Source organism: Trichosurus vulpecula, chromosome 1, assembly GCF_011100635.1.
Source record: "Trichosurus vulpecula isolate mTriVul1 chromosome 1, mTriVul1.pri, whole genome shotgun sequence".
Taxonomy (NCBI): Eukaryota; Metazoa; Chordata; class Mammalia; order Diprotodontia; family Phalangeridae; genus Trichosurus; species Trichosurus vulpecula.
The window spans coordinates 750,453-768,668 of NC_050573.1; the positions used below are offsets into that span (position 1 = coordinate 750,453).

At 43.5% G+C, this 18,216-nt stretch overlaps 1 protein-coding gene across 1 annotated transcript; it reads left to right on the plus strand.

The window, feature by feature from the left end:
- The first annotated feature begins 8,059 nt into the window (after positions 1–8,059).
- On the plus strand, positions 8,060–17,670 carry LOC118834517 (zinc finger protein 260-like). The gene is made up of 4 exons (XM_036741961.1): positions 8,060–8,336; positions 11,541–11,667; positions 13,137–13,232; positions 13,622–17,670. The coding sequence occupies exons 1-4, from the start codon at positions 8,304–8,306 to the stop codon at positions 15,298–15,300; spliced, it is 1,935 nt and encodes a 644-aa protein (XP_036597856.1). The 5' UTR covers positions 8,060–8,303; the 3' UTR covers positions 15,301–17,670.
- Positions 17,671–18,216: the final 546 nt, after the last annotated feature.

Here is an 18,216-nt window from a genome sequence, read left to right on the forward strand (position 1 = left end):
AACATCCTCCAAAAGGAGGAAATGATTAGATAAAGTAATAAGACAAAGATGTAATGTGATAAATGTGTAATAAAAAGAAAGGGGATAGTAAATTTTGAAAAAGGCAACAGGATCAGATTGATTCCCCTAAGAATTACATACAGATGTGTATGATTGGCTCCAAAATTTATCAGTCATGGAAATTCAAGCTAATAAGTGTGTTTCGGTAACAAGATCTTCAATGTGGATTTTTGTGCAAAGTTGTATAAGATAGTAGTACAAGTGAAATTATATCTTCTTTATTAAGGTGTCTGTCTGATAATTTTAAAAGGAAGATGAATTCAATTTATGGTTGGACCTTCATATTTTAAAGAATTCGTATACCAGGTACAAAATTTAGGTAAGGATAGAAACAGCAGATGGTACATGAACTGAAATACTCTGAAGTTTAAAAAAGGAGAGCCAAATTTAAGTGATTGTCCTAAGTTACATTAAGTAAGAATTATCTGAGAATTTCTAGCTCTGAACCAGAGAAGCAGAACTCTCTTTTACTATCTAAGGACCAGATAATGACAGTCATGCATCTGGGATTAAAAAAAAAGTGGCACTTTAAATGGACATTGCAAATATGTAACTGGGATTTAAAGTTACTTTGTATACAGATTGTGCAATTAATTGCTGGAATTAAAGCAGAAACATTTTAAGTTTTGTTAAGAATGGCTTGTGGGTTATTTTGTAAATGCCATCAAAGAGACATGGCATAGCTAAAAGTTTATGATGCTATATGTACTGTGTAATAATGACTGCATCACTTTGTATGGTTCACGTTTAAGTTTTCTTGGTTATCTAATGTGTAAATGTAAAACATGTGACATGTAAATTTCCCCCTCTCAATACCAATCTATTGTGAGCCATCTAAGTGGTTTGGTCTGTACCTGACTCAATGTAATTGTGAAGTTTTGTGAATTATGAGAAAAACCTTATTGTATTTGTTAAACTCAGCCCTGTGTGGCTGGGATATTGAACCATTTATTGTACTGTTTGAACTTAGCCCTGTGTGGCTGGGACCTATGTTGTGCTGTTTTTCTCTCAATTTTCAAATCATGTGTGTTCTGGGAGCTCCTGTTAGGTCTAATTACTCCTATAGTTGCCAACTTGTGGATATGGACTCTTTGATCCTTCTGTCACATCTGAGGATTGCCCCTGATCCCAAGTGGACATCTGAGCCCATAACCTTGCCCTCTGGTTTCAAAGGAGCCTGAAGGAGACAGCATCAGATGCAGGCAACCTTTCCAAGACTCTGGACCAGAACCTGTACAAAGGACAGCTCCCTTTCTGAGTCCTTTGCATTCCCAAGACTGTTTAACTGTACCTTTGGTGTCTTTAGCTTATTTTACTTAGCTATTCTAGTTTCCCCATTATGTTCCCTACCCTGATACCCAGTGCAACTTACTCCCTCTGCTTGTTTACAATTAGTTTATAATTACTGTCAATCTCTGGGGATGTCCAACCACAGAAAGAAAAAAAAACCAGAATCCACCTAGATAAGGATTTTTAGAACTTTACCCTTGAGGAAGATAGAGGTTTTTCCATACCTTAATTGGTCTTCAGGTGAAGCTTCCAGTTTGCCTTTGACCAAAAGGAGGAAATGTGGAAAATATTATATTATTTTACATCATTTTAAATTTCAACTAGACCCAGAGCCTGAATTAATGAGTAACTGGATGAAGATCCAGGACCTGGGCTTCTTTGTTCTCTAGAGTTTGCTCAGGAAATACCCTTACCACTGTCAACAAGGCTAGATCAGACTGACCTAAGGACATTATCACCCCTGTTAGTCATTAAAGGATGAGACCCTAATCCCAAGAGAGACTACCTCGCTTAATATTAACTGACCTTTGTCAACATTCTTTACAACCCTATTCCATTAAGGAAAATCCTCCTCTTGTATCATGGTTAAACATACATGGAGGTCATAAAAAATGAGGTAACACTGGCGTGCTGGGTCTGCTAAAATAACATATATAAGTTTTCTCATTCCTTTCTTCAGACAGTCAGAGCTTATGCTCTGACTCCTCTTACATACAAGTAAGATAGCCAAGCGATGCTTTCAGGGAAAATAATAAACAACATGGATTTTCGTATCACCTAGCCCTGTTGTTTCTTTCAACCAAATTTTCAGGGTTAACAATGGTAAATTAAACACAGAAACACTGGGTCATAATTTCAATGGACCCTTTGTCAACTCTCTTATCTTATTGTATTTACTACCTACTCAATTAAGGAAAATCCTTTTCTTTTGTCATTATTAAATATAGATGGGGATCATAAGATTGAGTAACCCAGGTATGCTGAGTTGCAACTGTTCTAAAAATGTGTATAAACCTTCTCATTCTTCTGTTCAGGTAGTCAGATTTTGTCTGGCTGGCTCCATACATGTACGTATTCGCTAGCTTTAAGGGAATAAACAATATGAATTTACATATCACCTAGCTTATTTGCCTATTTTAACCAACTTTCAGGTTGACACCCCTAATCTCTAACCTCCTGGTTAGAAATTCCCTTATCTTGCCTTCAGATCCAGCCCCCTTGGAGATCCAAGAATCATGCCTTCCTACTGGCCTACCCAGGCTTGGACGCAGTAACCAAAGGTATCTCCTGGTCCCCCTTATCTGCAGCCATGGCTCTGGGGCTGGATCCCTGTCAGATCCCAGGCATGTGGCTCCCTGTCTCTAGTTTCCCTCTAGGGATTCCAAGCCTAAGCGTGATTTACATGAAACTGCAAATCCACCGTGCACAAGTTGTTATTCCTTTGAAATGTACAACAAAATTATGATGTAGTTTTTTTCTTTTATTCTTCCCTCTCCGAACCCTGCCGCCCTAGAAATGGCTGCCCTTGGGCATAAATAGGTGTGTGTATGTAAGTTATTTCCTACATACTTCTATTTATCAGTTCTTTTCTCTGGATGCAGATACCATCTATCTTTATATGTCCTTTATAGCTTATTTGGGTTTTTGTAATACGCAAAATAACTTCTTCACTCAAAGTCATTCTTAAAATAATATTTCTGTTATTGTATAGAATGTTCTCTTGGTTCTGCCATTTCCCACTTCAGTGTCTCATGCAAATCTTCCCATGTTTTTCTAAAATCTTGAGGTCATTATTTTTTATAGCATAGTAGTGTTTCATCACAATCATATACCACAATTTCTTCAATCATTCCCAAATTGATGGGCATCTCTGAAGTTTTCAGTTCTTTGCCCACACAAAGAGAGCCCCTATAAACATTTTAGAACATGTATGCTCTTTTCCTTTTTCCTTAATCATGTTTACAAATAGACCAAGTATTGCTATGCCCACATAATTCCAGATGGCTCTCCAAAATGTTTGGATCATTTTACAATTCCACCAACAATGTATTTGTGTCCCAATTTTTCCACTTTTCTCTAACATTCGCCACTTTCCCATTCTACCATTTGGGTTTGTATTTTTTTTGCTTGTGGTCCCTGAACTAATTATCATCGTTATTTCATTATGGAATGAAAGGATATGTTGATTTTTTTCTGCCTGTTTATATTTGTTTGCAGCATCTCTGTGCCCTGGTGGTTTTCAAAGAAGTTTCATGTGTTGCAAAAAATAGGCATATTCCTTCGTGGTCCCATTTAGAAGATGCCATATCTTTTAACTCTAGTTTCTCCACAAATGTGCTTCTTTTTCCTGCTTTCATCTCATTCTACGTTTCTTACTTCTATTTTCCCTCTCAATTTCTCATATAGATTTCTCTTTCTCTCTTCCCATTCAGCTCGTCCTGTTCAGTAGCTTTTGAATTCCATGCCTTTTTCTTTCCCATTCCAACATGGGATTTCTCTCTCTCTTTTCATTGTCCATCTCCTCTTTCTGTTTTCCCTAGATTATCATTCTCTGATTCATACACCCTAAGGGTGTAAAATGTGTTCAAGAAGGACTGATACCTCTGATTGAGGAAAGTCTCCTGAGAACACTATGGAAACATTTGGCCCATCTCTCCAGGATCCTGTCTCTATCAGTAATTAAGGTGGCAGTGAATAGGTGAGCTGCAGCATATATCTTTTGCCTACAAAGAGCCTTCAGGGCATCATGAAAGCATTGTATAGTGTTACTGTAAGTGCCAAACTGAATTTCCTGTGCCTTCTGAATGAGCCAAGAATCCTGCATCTCTCTGAGCTCCACTTTTACTTTGCTTTGATGGAGTCAAATGTTGCATTCTTAGAGATGGATGAAGTACCCTTCTGGGAACCCCTGTGGAGATCTTGTTTTTCATTTAGCAGCTTCTGAATTTCCCCATCATTTTCATCAAACCGGTCTTGATGTTTGTTCCTGTTCTGATCCACATGAGTAAATGGAGTGCTGTGCACCACTTCTCTGAAAGCTTCCCACTCCTATTCTGTTCAATTGCTACCAACTCTGTGTTTGCTCAACTTTCCCACCAAACTGGTCCTGCTCAGAGAAGAGCTCTAATCTGTTGACAATAAGTCTTCTGCTAGTCATTTTGCCCTGGGATCGATGCTTTTGTTGGAGGCAAATATGTAGTTTGGAGAGGATCAGTCTATGATCGGTCCAGCACTCTGTGCCACACATCACCTTTGTCAGCCTCACATCTTGTCTGTCTCTTCTCCTTACAATCACAGAGTGTATTAGATGCCAATGTTTGCTGCAAGGGTGCATCCACAAAGTTTTATTGGGTTTAGGTAAAAGGAAGAAAGTTTTGGTGCTGGGAAGGTCATGAGATGCACAAGTCTTAATGGTAAGTGACCATTGCTGTTGCTGTTTCCAGCATTACTCCCCAGGATTCTCTGCCATTAGTCTCAGCTTACTCTAGCACTAAAGTCATCCAGAATTATATCAGCTTGTCTTCTTCTGGCAGATTGATGATGAGTGTCTCCAGGCCTTCTGAAAATTTTTCTTTGACCTCTTCCAGGTTCATCATGGTGGGAGCATAGGCACTGATGCTGGTGGCCTGATGTTTTCCTGCCAGTGGCAATTACATTGTCATGAGCCTGTCATTCATTCCCTTTGGTGGGCATACAAGCCTGTTGACTAGATTAGTATCAATTGCAAACCTACACCAGCTGCACGGTGCTCCTGTTCACTGAATTTCCCCCTTATTTTCAGAAAACCCCGTATCCAGCTCCAGCTTCTGCAAACTGGCCTTCCTTTGCCAGCTTCATTTCGCTCAGGGCTGCTGTTTGGTTGTGATATCTGCTGAATCCTCTTGAAACAAGAGCTGTTCAACTTTCAGGTCTACTGAAATTTGTGTTGTACATAAGTGTGTGAAAATTCCACACACTGGTACGTGAGTGGAATCATCTTTGTAGTTTTTGTACCTTTTTTTTGTATGTTTTGACTGAAGGGTGGGATCCCTACCTGCTATGGTAATCAGGCCAGGGTTGGGTAAGCAGACAATTTTTAGGGCACCTTTTCTGGCCCCTTCATCACACCAGGAGGTGAGGAGTGAGGTCCTTAAAAGGTTCCTCAGACACCCAGGTGGCTGCCAAATTCCACAGCTGATTCCAGTGAAAAGATGACCAGATATCCTGGGTCACCTGTGAGCAGGTGCCTTCTTATAGCACCCAGTGTATCCTGGCCTCCTGGTTTCTCACTTGCCTATCACCACAGTACTTAGAGAAAAGTAAAAATGGTAAAATGGTGTGGGTGATGTCTTTTGACTCACTCGCAAATTGGATTTAAGTGAGGCTGAGCCACAAAGTCGTAGGCCTCACTCTCTCTTCCATGGATGTTACATGGAATCAAGAGGACATACAGTGGATGACCTTGGCATCTTGTATGTCTAACCAAGCTCTCAGCGCTCCACAGAGCCTGCGTCAGCCACCTTAATGTCCGTTGGAACAAATTGTTCTCATCCACCCATTGCACTGGGGAAGTTTTCATGTGGCTGTGGTAGACACCCCCCTAACTCACTGATGGGTTTGAGACCCCTCAGTTTATCTCCACCTGGTTTCTCCTGTCTGCTGAGATGGTTTACAGGGGTGTGGCCAGTGCACTTGCTACAGTTTCTTGGAGCCACAGGTGAGTTAGGTGGACCAAGTGGACACCAAAGATGGAGAGAAGCCCTGAAAAGGGCTCAGCAGCCCCCATACAACACGTACTCCTCTTCCCTGAACAGACCTCACCCCCAATAAGATCGAGTCAGTCTGACCTAATTATCCTTTATTCTTACAGCTCCTAATAATGCCCAACTTTAAGTCTATTTTGCCTTAACATCTGGTCTCCTTGTAGAAGGTCAAACATCACAGTTACCGGGGGAGAACTCAGTCCAATCCAATCTAGATTTACAGTTACAAACAGTATATAGCATCCCAATTTTCCAAGGCCTAAATGTGGCCCTGCTTCTCAAAGCATAGGGTCCATCATTGACTTAGTCTGCTGCTACACTTTTACCCTGGCAGGCTTCCTGCTCAGGAGGAAGAGGGGGTGAGTCTGGGAGGGAGGGAAGAGAGGAGGGGGAGGAGACACTGGAGAGGAGGAGCTCTCTGTGATGGGCAGCCTGGTGGGTGGTGGCCCAGGTGGAGTTTGGAGGCAGAGGAGAGGATCCTAGCACTGGAGAAGGCATTCCATGTGATGAGATGGAGGGCAGGGCTAGGGGGTGTGTGGGGGGAGAGGTGGGTGGGGTCTCTGAGTCCTAACCCTTGGTGTGAGTGGAGGAAAGACCCCGCCCTCCTCGACCTCAGGGGGCTGGACAGAGTGGTGCTATTGGAATAGGAAAAACCCTCCCAGAGTGGGCTGGACAAAAGCTGGAGGTCTTTGAGCTGAGACTGCTCTGTTTTACCTTTATCTCAAATCTCCCTTTTCTTCCCCAGATCTGAGATCACTCTGCCTTCCCTCGGAACCAAGCTCACTCTGCCTTCCCCTGAGCCGAGATCGCTCTGCCTTGTGGAAGCCAACTCTGTGTTTGCAGATCCCCAGTAAGTCTGAGCCAGAGCCCCCCCATATTTCCTGGTTTTGCTGGCTGCCCAGGCAATTCGGTCTCATTCTCCTCATCTGACCTCATGGTGAGTGTCCTCCAGGTCTGTCAGGAGCACACCTTCCTCCCCAGCCTGGCTGCCGGATGAGCTCCCAGCCCCTAGATCTTTTCCAGACACCCCCATCACTCCCTAAATTCCTGGCTCACCTTCCCTAGATTTATCACTGGATAACACTTTTCCAGACTTCAGACTTTGCCCCTAGGGTTCCTGGAGTCCTGATTTCAGCCTTCCTATGAGGCCCCACATGTCCTGCCTCCCTGTCCCCTAATCTCTAACCTCCTGGTTAGAAATTGCCTTGTTTTGTCTTCAGATCCAGCTCCTTTGGAGATCCCAGAATCCTACCTTTCTACCTGCCTACCCAGGCTTGGACACAGTTACCAAAGCACTCTCCTGGTCCCCCTTATCTGCACCTGGGGTTCTGGGGCTGTTTCCCTGTCAGATCCCAGGCATGTGGCTCCCTGTCTCCACTTTCCCATTAGGGATTCCAAGCCTAAGCTCTCCCAGAAGGTCCCAACAATCCTCCCCAGCCCCTAGTTACACCTCAGGACACAGTCATCCTGCTTCCCAGGGTCAGTGTCCCCCTGGAGCCCTTCAGTCACTCCAGTGTCCCTGATCTTCCTCCATAAACTTTGGGAGATTGTCTTGCCTCCCAGACCACACCTCTGCTCCCCTTCCCCAGGCCTCCTGCTCCCGTGCCTCAGGCCCCCTGCCAGGGGGCTTCATGCAAGACTGGATTTTGTCTCCCAGCCTCAGGGTTCCCGGCATCATTCCCTGGTGGCTCCATTCAAGAGCCCTCTCCCTCCTCAACCTTCTTTAGCTTCCTTCATAGATCCAGGAGTCACTCTGTAGTCTATACAATGTGTATGTGAGTCAGGGAGAGGGGATGTTGGGAGGGCAGAGGACCACTTGGAGGGAGAGATCTGACTGAGGAGGCCTTGAGGCTCGGAATGGGGTCCCAAGCCCCCTGTGCCTCTTGGGTCTCTGTGGGAGGATGGGGGGAGGGAAGGGAAGAGAAGGAATAAGAAGGGGAGGAAGTAGTCTTACTGTTCAGACCTTCTTCATTTCCAGCCTGACCCTCCCAGCTTCCTGCCTCCCTCTATAGGGTGGAGTCTCTCCCCTGAGGGCAGGGCCAGGGCCTTTGTGACTCCTGTGGGGCCTCAACCTGTAAATCCCTGTAGACCAGCCTGCTGCCTGGGAAGAGAACTGCAAGACCTCTCCCCCTCTGGGATCCTTCTCCCTGCCCAGCTCAGTCTGCAGAGGACCAAGGCCTGGCCCCAGCAGGGAGCCTGGAGCCAGAGGGAATGGTCCCTGGGAGCAGCTGCCCCACTCCCCAGGTGAGTGCAGTCTGTGCACAGACATCAGCCAATGAGGCCATTGCCACAGACATAGAGGGTGGTCTGTGAAGCCTGCAGTGTTGTCCTCCGTGGAGCATTTCTTTACAAAAACAGGCATGCAATTGAATCAGGTAGTAACAACACTGCCCTGCTCTCTGCTCCTCTGCCTTAAACTGATTCCCTGGCTCTTTGGTATGTGAAGCACTAAGTCCTCATGCACAGTATTCTTAGCATGGCCAGTGGAGTTGTTTGCCATTTCTTTCTCCACCTTATTTTACAGATGAGGAAACTGAGGCAAGCAGGTTTCAGTGACTTGTCCAGGGTCACACAGCTGGTAATTTCTGGGGCCAGATTTGAACTTATGAAGATGGTATCTTCCTGATGCCAAGCCCAGTGCTCTGTCCACTCTGCCACCTAGCTTGCCCTTCTCCATCATAGTTACTTTTATTTCTAGGTAATTAATTTTATAATTAAGGAATGTACATCATAGACAAATGAAAGCGCTCAGAAAGGAAAGGCATGAGCTGTCTTGGCTATGACACATCATCTGTGGAGCACCCTGCAGCCCTCAGTGTAACAACACTGTCTGTTCCAGTGAATAGGTCTTTAGAATCCTCTTCCAGATTATTTATTTCAGCCATTCAGGAAACAAACTAGATCTCTTCTTTAACTTTGTTCTCTCTCAAGTGATCACATTAAATGCTTGCCCCCAGAATGCCGTGCAACTGCCAGGCTGACACAAACTTTTCACTGAATTTCCTTTAGAACATATCACTTATTAATTAGAATTTATTAAGGAAAAATGCCCTTTCAGTTCTAGAACAAGAGGGAAAGCAGAATAGAAAAACTTCTACTGTTCACCACCTGAAAGAGATGCCAAGAGGAAAACTTACATGAATGTCATAGCCAAGTTTCAAAACTCCCAGGGTAAGGAGAAAATCTTGTAAACGACAAGAAAAAGAAAGCATTTCAATAAAGTGGAAATCTAGTTAGGATTTCCCCAGAACTGGCAGATTCCACTCTCAAAGACTGAAGGCTTGGGGACATTAGATTTCAAAGAACAAAGGAGCTGTGGTTGCACTCAAGAATAACTTAGCCAGCAAAGTGGGTATGATCCTGAATGCGAAAAAAATGACTGTTTGATGAATTAAGAGACTGTCAGGTTTGGAACAAGAAGAGCAAAACTCATTGGAAAATTCGATATAAAATATCCGGAAGAAATATCAGGAAATCATTAAAGCCTGATTATTAGGCCCCCATGAAGGTCAAACTGTTTTAGTATCATTTATATACGAAAAAGTTATCAGTATTCTTATAACTGTCATCATTCCTGAGGTAGTTTGAAAGACAGGTGGTGGCTGAGTTCTGTATGATGGGGTGATGATAAAAAACAAACCTGTGTAGGGAAAGTCAAAAGGGAAGAATGATATTGGAGAAAGGGAGAGTGAAAAAAGACCTTATAGAGAGGAAGCAAGTAGGGGTGGCAGGCTGCTAAGATTGGAACTAAGGTTCTCATCTGGGTTGAAAAAGAAGCATCATGTACATGGGAAAGGGTGTACAAGTCTTCTGAACATGTAGAGAGGTGAGAAAATTGGGGAACAGGATGGGGGAGGGACATTTCAGAGGGGTGTGTGGACTGGGATTTAGGAGGGTCAGGGAGAGGTGGGGGACTTTTGGAAACCTTGTGGGCTGAAATTGGGGGGAAGGAAATGGGTGACTCTTGGAGGTTTGGGGGAATTGGGGGGTAGGAAAGTGGGGGGAGAAGATAAAGTAAAAGCAATAGGGTAAAAAGAGAGGGCAGAAAAGAAAATCATGAGTAAAAATGAGATGGAAAGAAATTCTCAGACAGCAATTGTGACTTTGAATGTGATTGAGATGTTGACAGCAACTTGCTTTGTGGTGACAAAGACCTGGAAAGTGCAGGGATCCCCATCATTACTGGAAAGGCTGAATGGGTTGTGGTGTGTGGTTGTGATGGAATGCTACTGTGCTGTAAGAAAGGATGAGCTCAGTGGTCTTAGAACGGCCTGGAAAGACTTGCACAAAGTATCTAAGAGCAAAGTGAGCAGAACCAAGAGAACATTGTATACAGTGACAGCAATATTGTGTTCAGAAGAGTTTGAGCATGAGTCATTTTGACTATTCTAAGGACACAAATGAAAAATAAAGGGCGTGTAAAGAGTGATGCTATCTGTATCCAGAGAAAGGACTGAGAAACAGTGGTATGTGTGGAATAATGTTCCATGTATATATGTTTGTGTGTGTGCATATATACCAAGACATATAAATTATATATGTGTGTGTGTGCATACTCATTGTAGCCATCCCTAGGGTTGGGGTAAGGGCAGAGAGAAAGAAAAGAATTTTCCACGATAATTTTTGTGCATTTCAAGGAATACCAAGTCATACATGGGAGATTTGCAGTTTCGTGAGCAATCATCTTTTTTATTGTACTCTTACAGAAATGCTTCTTCTGTTCCCTGAATTTTATATAAATAAAAAAAGGGGGAAATTGTGTTCCTCATGCTAAGGAGTTCACATTCTTGTGGAAGAGAGAAAATGGAAATTATTTTGTATATATGAGGTTTGTTTGTTATATAAAGTGTTGTCATACATTCATGTGCATGTGTGTTGATAGTCATATATATATACATATGATATATTAATTTGGCCTGGGGTTTCCCTTCCTCTGATCCACAAGTTCTCTGCTTTGGTTTCTGTGTCATTTGGATTTAAGTAAATCTTCCTACATCTGTTTCAACATGAAATGAAATAAATTCTAGAGTTTACCATGGATATGCACATAAGAGATTAAAAAAATAGTGTTTAAAAAAATAATAAATCAATTATGGCAGTTCTAAGGAGGAAGATATTACCCATCACCTCTCTCATGTTCCCCAACACATCCACCTCCCTCACTGATCAAACACAAACTCTCTCCCTGATTACACAGGAAGATGCATTTCAGAAGAAAATACTCCTCAGTTTTATTCTAACTTATCATGGAAAATGCTTTTCTGAAAACTCAGTTGGACTCTCAATGACTGTGGTTTTAGAAGTTGACTCTGATTCTCATAAAGGGTCTGACTTTTCAGCAAATCGCTTCCCTGGGCTTCAATTTTGTTCTGTAAATTTAATGAGGGTTGGATTATTTAAATGTGAAGTGTCCTTCGGCTCTACATTCCATGACTTTTAATGATTTAGGGGTTGGTGACATTCAAGGATGTGGCTGTGGACTTCACCCAGGAGGAATGGGGCCTCTTGGACCATCCTCAGAAGGCGTTGTATAAGGGGGTCATGCTGGAGAATGCCCGGAACTTGCTCTCCCTCGGTAAGGACACGTCCTCTAGTAATACTGAGTCTGCAGTCAAAGGAATATCTTCATCCCCTGGTGTGCAGGGTTAGGAGCACAGATCAGTTATTAGAGAGAGAAAAGCATTGGTCTCCTGTCCTGCTGCCTGGTGTTTCCTATAGAAACTCTGCATTGTGTGACAGGAAGCTGAGGGTTTCCTTGTTGCTCCTGAAGCTGTCTCTCACCTCTTCTAGGCAGCTTCAAATTAGGGTGGAAGAATTTCAGACCTGGAACTAATGTCAGGGGTCATTTGGCCTAACCCCCACCTGGCCATGAATTCTGTCTGCGAAGGCTCTGAAAGCTGCTCAGGAGGCTTTTCCTTACAAGCCTGTCCTCTCTGGGATGGGTCTGGGATCTGGAATATTCTTCTTTTTAACAGCATCATTTCTTAGCTCCCAGTTTCTACTCATCCCTGGTATAGTGAGTTTGTCCTTAATCTTCCTTCCTATTGCCCTGAAATTCCAGCACAGATGGTAGGAAAGGAAGGGAAGGGAAGAAGCATTTATTCTCCCTTAGTATTTGCCAGGTGCTGGGCCTGGGGCTTTCTTTACAATATTATGTCACTTTATCCTCACAATTGGGTGATACTGTTCTCCCCATTTGACAGTTGTGGAAACTGAGGCACATGGAGTTTATGTGAATTGTCCTGTGGCACACAGCTAAGTAACTGTCTGAGGCTATATTCAGACCCTGGCATGCCTCACTCTAGTCCTAGGTCTCTCTCCGCACCACCATCAGCTGCCTCTAATTTCTAGAGAATGGAAAGTGTGCAATGGGTCCATCCTTCTATGAAGAAGGTGCACCAAGACCAGATTTTCTGACTCCAACCTATTTGCCTGATCTTCTCCCCCACTTCTCCCCAAAGCTCACAAAAGAAATGCTATCAGACTATCCTTCAGGAGTCCTGGGAACCACCCTAGGGTCCTTGTTTACATGACCCTGGCATTGCCAGGAATAAGAGACTGGCCTAGAAATAGAATTTGGACCGACTAGGGTTTCTTGAGTTTGCCAACAGGAGACTCTCACCTGAAGAGGCAAAGATGCCCCAAATGAGCAGTACACAAGGTTTCTACACGTTTCAGAGAATGAGAAAGGGGGGAGGGGGACAGCGCAAAGGCTGGCTCATCCGTGTCCCTGTTCTGGGACTCCAGTCTGGTCTTGCATAATAAGCCTTTGTAGCCTGCATTGGATTTAGGAGTTTCTATGAGAATGGGACTCGACAGGATGGGGGGCAGAGGTTTGGCTCTTTCTCACAGCAGGTTGTACAAAAGGATAATGGGGCACACCCTGCTTTGGGTTACCTGCATTGTAATCACTAATGGGTGAGAACAGACTCATGTGTGTAAATCTCACAATGGAGCAGCTCTGGGTCTGAACACCTTTCCCTAAAGAGAACTAAAGGCCAAGTTTGTCTCCATGCTCATCTCTATCTGACTCCCCATGCCCAGGGCTGCCAGTTCCCAGAGAAGACATGATCTCTTCCTTTGAGCAAAGGGAAGGCCCATGGATGCTGGAGCAAGAAGGCCTGAGTAGCTGCTGTCCAGGTGAGTGAGTGAAGGCAGATATATGAGAGGTGGGATTACAAGAGGCTGCTATTTGTTCTTGTGGTGAAGCAAGTGCTACATCTGGGGGCAGGAAGGCCTGACTTGGAATTCTTTTTCAGATATTTCTCAGCAGCAGCTTCATGGGTCAGTCTCTGAACCACTGAGTCTCAGTTTCTCCAACAGTAATAAGAGGGGTTTGGACTCCATGACCTTTCTCCTTCCTTCTGGGGATATATATGAGATCCAAAAAAAAGTCATTGTTTGGAATTTGGGGGCATGGAATTCTCCTGAGATTAGGATTTCTTCTATGAGCTCTTTCCTAGACCTTCATATGTTTGCATGTATAGTGTCTATTTGTTTTAGTGTTGGTTTGTTTTTTTTATTTTAAGGCGGAGAGATGAGCCTGGAAATGAAGGAAGCTGCTACACAGCTAAGCCTTTCTGTGGCAGAAACTCCCAAGCAAAGATTCATGAGTGATGGTCCCTTTGCCTTCAATTGGAGAGAAGTCTGCAAAACACTTGAGAGTATCCAACGTGGAGAGAAACCATATGACTGTAATCAATGTGAGAAGGCTTTTAGACAGAAGGGATGTCTTATTGCACATCAGAGAACACACACTGTAGAGAAGCCTTATGAATGTAATCAATGTGGAAAGGCTTTTACTGATAAGCGGAATTTGGGTAGACATAGAAAAATCCACAGTGGAGAGAAACCTTACGAATGTAATCAATGTGGAAAGAGTTTTAGAGTGAAGGCTTCTCTTATGACACATCAGAGAATCCACACTGGAGAGAAACCTTATGAATGTAATCAATGTGGAAAGACTTTTAGAGTGAAGGCTTCTCTTATTAGACATCAGAGAATCCACACTGGAGAGAAACCTTATGAATGTAATCAATGTGGGGAGACTTTTAGAGTGAAGGCTTCTCTTATTACACATCAGAGAATGCACACTGGAGAGAAACCTTATGAATGTAATCAATGTGGAAAAGCTCTTCAATGCAGGGAAAGTCTTATCACACATCAGAGAATCCACACTGGAGAGAAACCTTATGAATGTAATCAATGTGGAAAGACTTTTACATGGAAAAATAGTCTTGTTAAACATGAAAGAATCCACAGAGGAGAGAAACCTTATGAATGTAATCAATGTGGAAAAACTCTTCAACGCAGGGAAAGGCTTATTACACATCAGAGAATCCACACTGGAGAGAAACCTTATGAATGTAATGAATGTGGAAAGACTTTTACATGGAAACTTAGTCTTGTTAAACATAGAAGAATCCACACTGGAGAGAAACCCTATGAATGTAATCAATGTGGAAAAACTCTTCAATGCAGGGAGAGTCTTATTACACATCAGAGAATCCACAGTGGAGAGAAACCTTATGAATGTAATCAATGTGGAAAGGCTTTCAGATGTAGGAAGTCTCTTGGTAATCATCAGAGAACACACACTGGAGAGAAACCTTATGAATGTCATCAGTGTGGAAAAGCTTTTCAATGCAGGAAAAGTCTTATTACACATCAGAAAATCCACAGTGGAGAGAAACCTTATGAATGTAATCAATGTGGAAAGACTTTTAAATGGAAACATAATCTTGTTAAACATGAAAGAATCCACGGAGGAGAGAAACCTTATGAATGTAAGCTATGTGAAAAGGCTTTTGCAGAGAAAGTCAGTCTTGTTATACATGAAAGAATCCACACTGGAGAGAAAGCTTATGAATGTAATCAATGTGGAAAGACTTTTGCACAGAAAGTCAGTCTTGTTATACATGAAAGAATCCACACTGGAGAGAAACCTTATGAATGTAAGCAATGTGGAAAGGCTTTTGCACATAAAGTCAGTGTTGTTAGCCATGAAAGAATCCACACTGGAGATAAACCTTATGAATGTAATCAATGTGGAAAGGCTTTTACATGGAAAATTAGTCTTGTTAAACATAGAAGAATCCACACTGGAGAGAAACCTTGTGAATGTAATCAATGTGGAAAAGCTTTTCAATGCAGGGACAGTCTTATTACACATCAGAGAATTCACACTGGAGAGAAACCATACATGTAAGCGCAGTCTTGTTTAACATAGAGCAATCTACACTGGAGAGAAGCCTTATGTATGTAATTAATGTGGAAAGCCGGTTGCATTTAAGAATTGCCTTGTGAATCATGAGAGGATCCACACTGTAGAGAAACCTTACAAATATAATCAATGTGGAAATGGTTTTACACAGAGAGTTGGTGTTTGTTATTGCTCATCAGAGACCCCACACTGGTGAGAAACCTTTTGAATGTACCCCGTGTGGATAAGCTTTTAAACAGAAGTTCTCTTTTACTGAACATCAGAGAATCCACACTTGAGAGAGACCTTATGAGTATACCCAGTGTCGCAAGGCTTTTAAACAGAGGAACCATCATAACGAACATCTGAGCATCCACACTGCAGAGAAACCTTATAAATATACCCAATATGGAAAGGCTTTTACACAAAAGTCCTCTCTCACTGGACGTAAAAGAGTCTACAATGAAGAGAAACCTTATGAATGTACCCAGCGCAGAAAGGCTTTTAAACAGAGGAACCATCTCAACTGGCATCAGAGCATTCACACTGGAGAGAAACCTTATGAATGTGATCATTGTGGTAGAACTTCAGGCTAAAGTCAATTCTTGTACCTTCAGAGAATTCATGTGAGACGTAGGACTCTTCTAACTGACCTGAATGAGGAAAGGCATTAAAATGGAGTACAGAGATTCATAGCAGAAAATTCATTCGGGATACAAGCCATGTATGTACTCCCTATGGGAAGGCTTGCAACCAGAGATCATCTCTTATCCTCTCATCAGAGGGTTTATAATGAAAAGAAACCTCATGAATGTGCTTAGTAGAACGTGCCTTACTCTAGAACATGGAGGTCACAGGTGAAGATGAAATTTTGTGTCTGAATATAACAGAAAGATGAGATAAGGAAAATATTTCATGCCATCCTTCCAGGTTGCACAACCAGAAAAGGAGGCAATTGTCGGATAAAGTACAGAACTATACGAAAGAATACATCTGGATGTTTTCATAACAAGGAAAAGACTTTGTGCCAATCTTTTGTCAACTGGGGAACAATCTTTGGTGAAGGGAAGAAATCAGATTTGTTTGATGAAGGATATTAGAACTGGAGCAGTTGAGGGGAATGTTGTGTTCTCCCACAGCCACCTGCATGCTTGTATTCAGAGTCAATCCAGGCCACTGCAGTTGAGAGTCAAGAAACTTCTCATTCAGTTGAGATCATTTCTGCCTCCTCATTGGGAAAGCCCACAATGAGCAGCAGGAAATGGGGCAGCAATCACATTTTAAGAAGGCACAGAGACACGCTCTGAAGAGTGTGGAGTAACAGAGTGGGAGAGGGCAGAGCTCTCAGCCTGGGAATGGGATTGGGAAGGGAAGTAGAATGAGGAAGAGAAGGGAGGGGGAGAAGCAGAGAACATCTGTCGCCCAACCATGGCTTAGAGTTGGGGTCCCTAGGCAGCTTGGACTGGGGATGGCTGGGGATGCAGTGGATGACCTTGGCATCTTCCATGTCTGCGCGAGCTCAAAGCCCTCCACAGAGCCTGCTTCAGCCACTTTCATGGCTGTTGGAAGAAATTGTTCTCATCTGCCCATTCCTGGGTGGGAGAGCATAGTTCTTGTGCTTGGGGTTGGCACCCTCTCCCTCACCCATGTGTTTGTGGCCTTTCAGTAAACCTCAAGCTGGATTAGCCAGAGGCAGATTAGCAAGGGTGGCTGCTGGGCATGCTACAACTTCTTGGGGCCACAGGGGAGAGTTGGGTGAGAGGTGCACACCCAAGGAGTATGAAAAGGGCTCAGCCAGGCCTCCTACCAGAGGGGCTAGTCCTCCATGAACAGGTACATACCTGGAAAGCAAGAGAGATGGAGCTAAAGACACCCTAGCAAGAGGGAGAGAACGTTCCCAGCTTGGGGACAGCCATTGGAAAGGCCAAGTCAGGAGATCAGGTCTTGGTCAAACATGAGCTAGGAGGACAGTGACCCTGGGTCAGAGAGCAGGAGGAGGAGGAAGAGAGGAGTGAGGTGTAAGAAGACTGGAAAGTGGGGTGGGTCTGGTTATATGTACCTGCTGTGGGCCAGGCACCTTGTCCATTTTAGCTCATTTGATTCTACTTCCAGAATTGTCAGGGTCCTTGTTAGTGACATTCTGAATAAGGCACTGGGAAACACACATGTACACAGAAACCAACACACGAGCACACGCACTCACAAATGCACACATAAACACATGTGCACATGCAGATATGGATTTAGATGTAGATTTTCCCTTCCTGAGGTCTGGGACTGGCCCAGAGATTGGGGTGTGATCAGGTAAGTCCCTTAGGTAGAAAAAGATAGAGAGAGGTGAATTTTTTAAAAATGAGTTTAAAATGTTAATGTGATGAATGGTCTTTAGTGTTTGCAATAAATCCAAGAAAATAATGTCTTCTTTTTGAGTCCATTATTTACTTGGCCTGTTAAGTTCCTAGTGGGCAGCTGGGTGGCCTAGTGGAGAATCCTAGGCCTAAAACTCTTGCCAAGTTCAGATGGGGCCTCAGGTACTTCCTAGCTGTGTGAGCCTGGCCACGTCACCCAACCTTGTTTGCCTCAGCTTTCTTATTTATAAAATGAGCCGGAGAAGGAAAAGCAAATCATTCCAGGGTCCTTGCCAAGAAAACCCCAAATGGGGTTAGGAAGGACCGGACAAGGCCAAAGCTACTGAACAACATGGTGAAGGAGAGGCAGACTGTGTCCTGAGGTCCTTACCTAGGATGAGATTGGAGGAAAGGGCTCACACCCTGGGGGCCTCTGAGGCTGGTCACTGGGGTGCTTCTTGGAACTAGGAGAAGCCTCCCTAAGTGTGCTGGCTGGAAGCAGGAGCAGAGGTCACTCTGCCTTCCCTGGAGATCAGATCCTTCTGCTTTCTTCCCTAGACCTGGGATCTCTCAG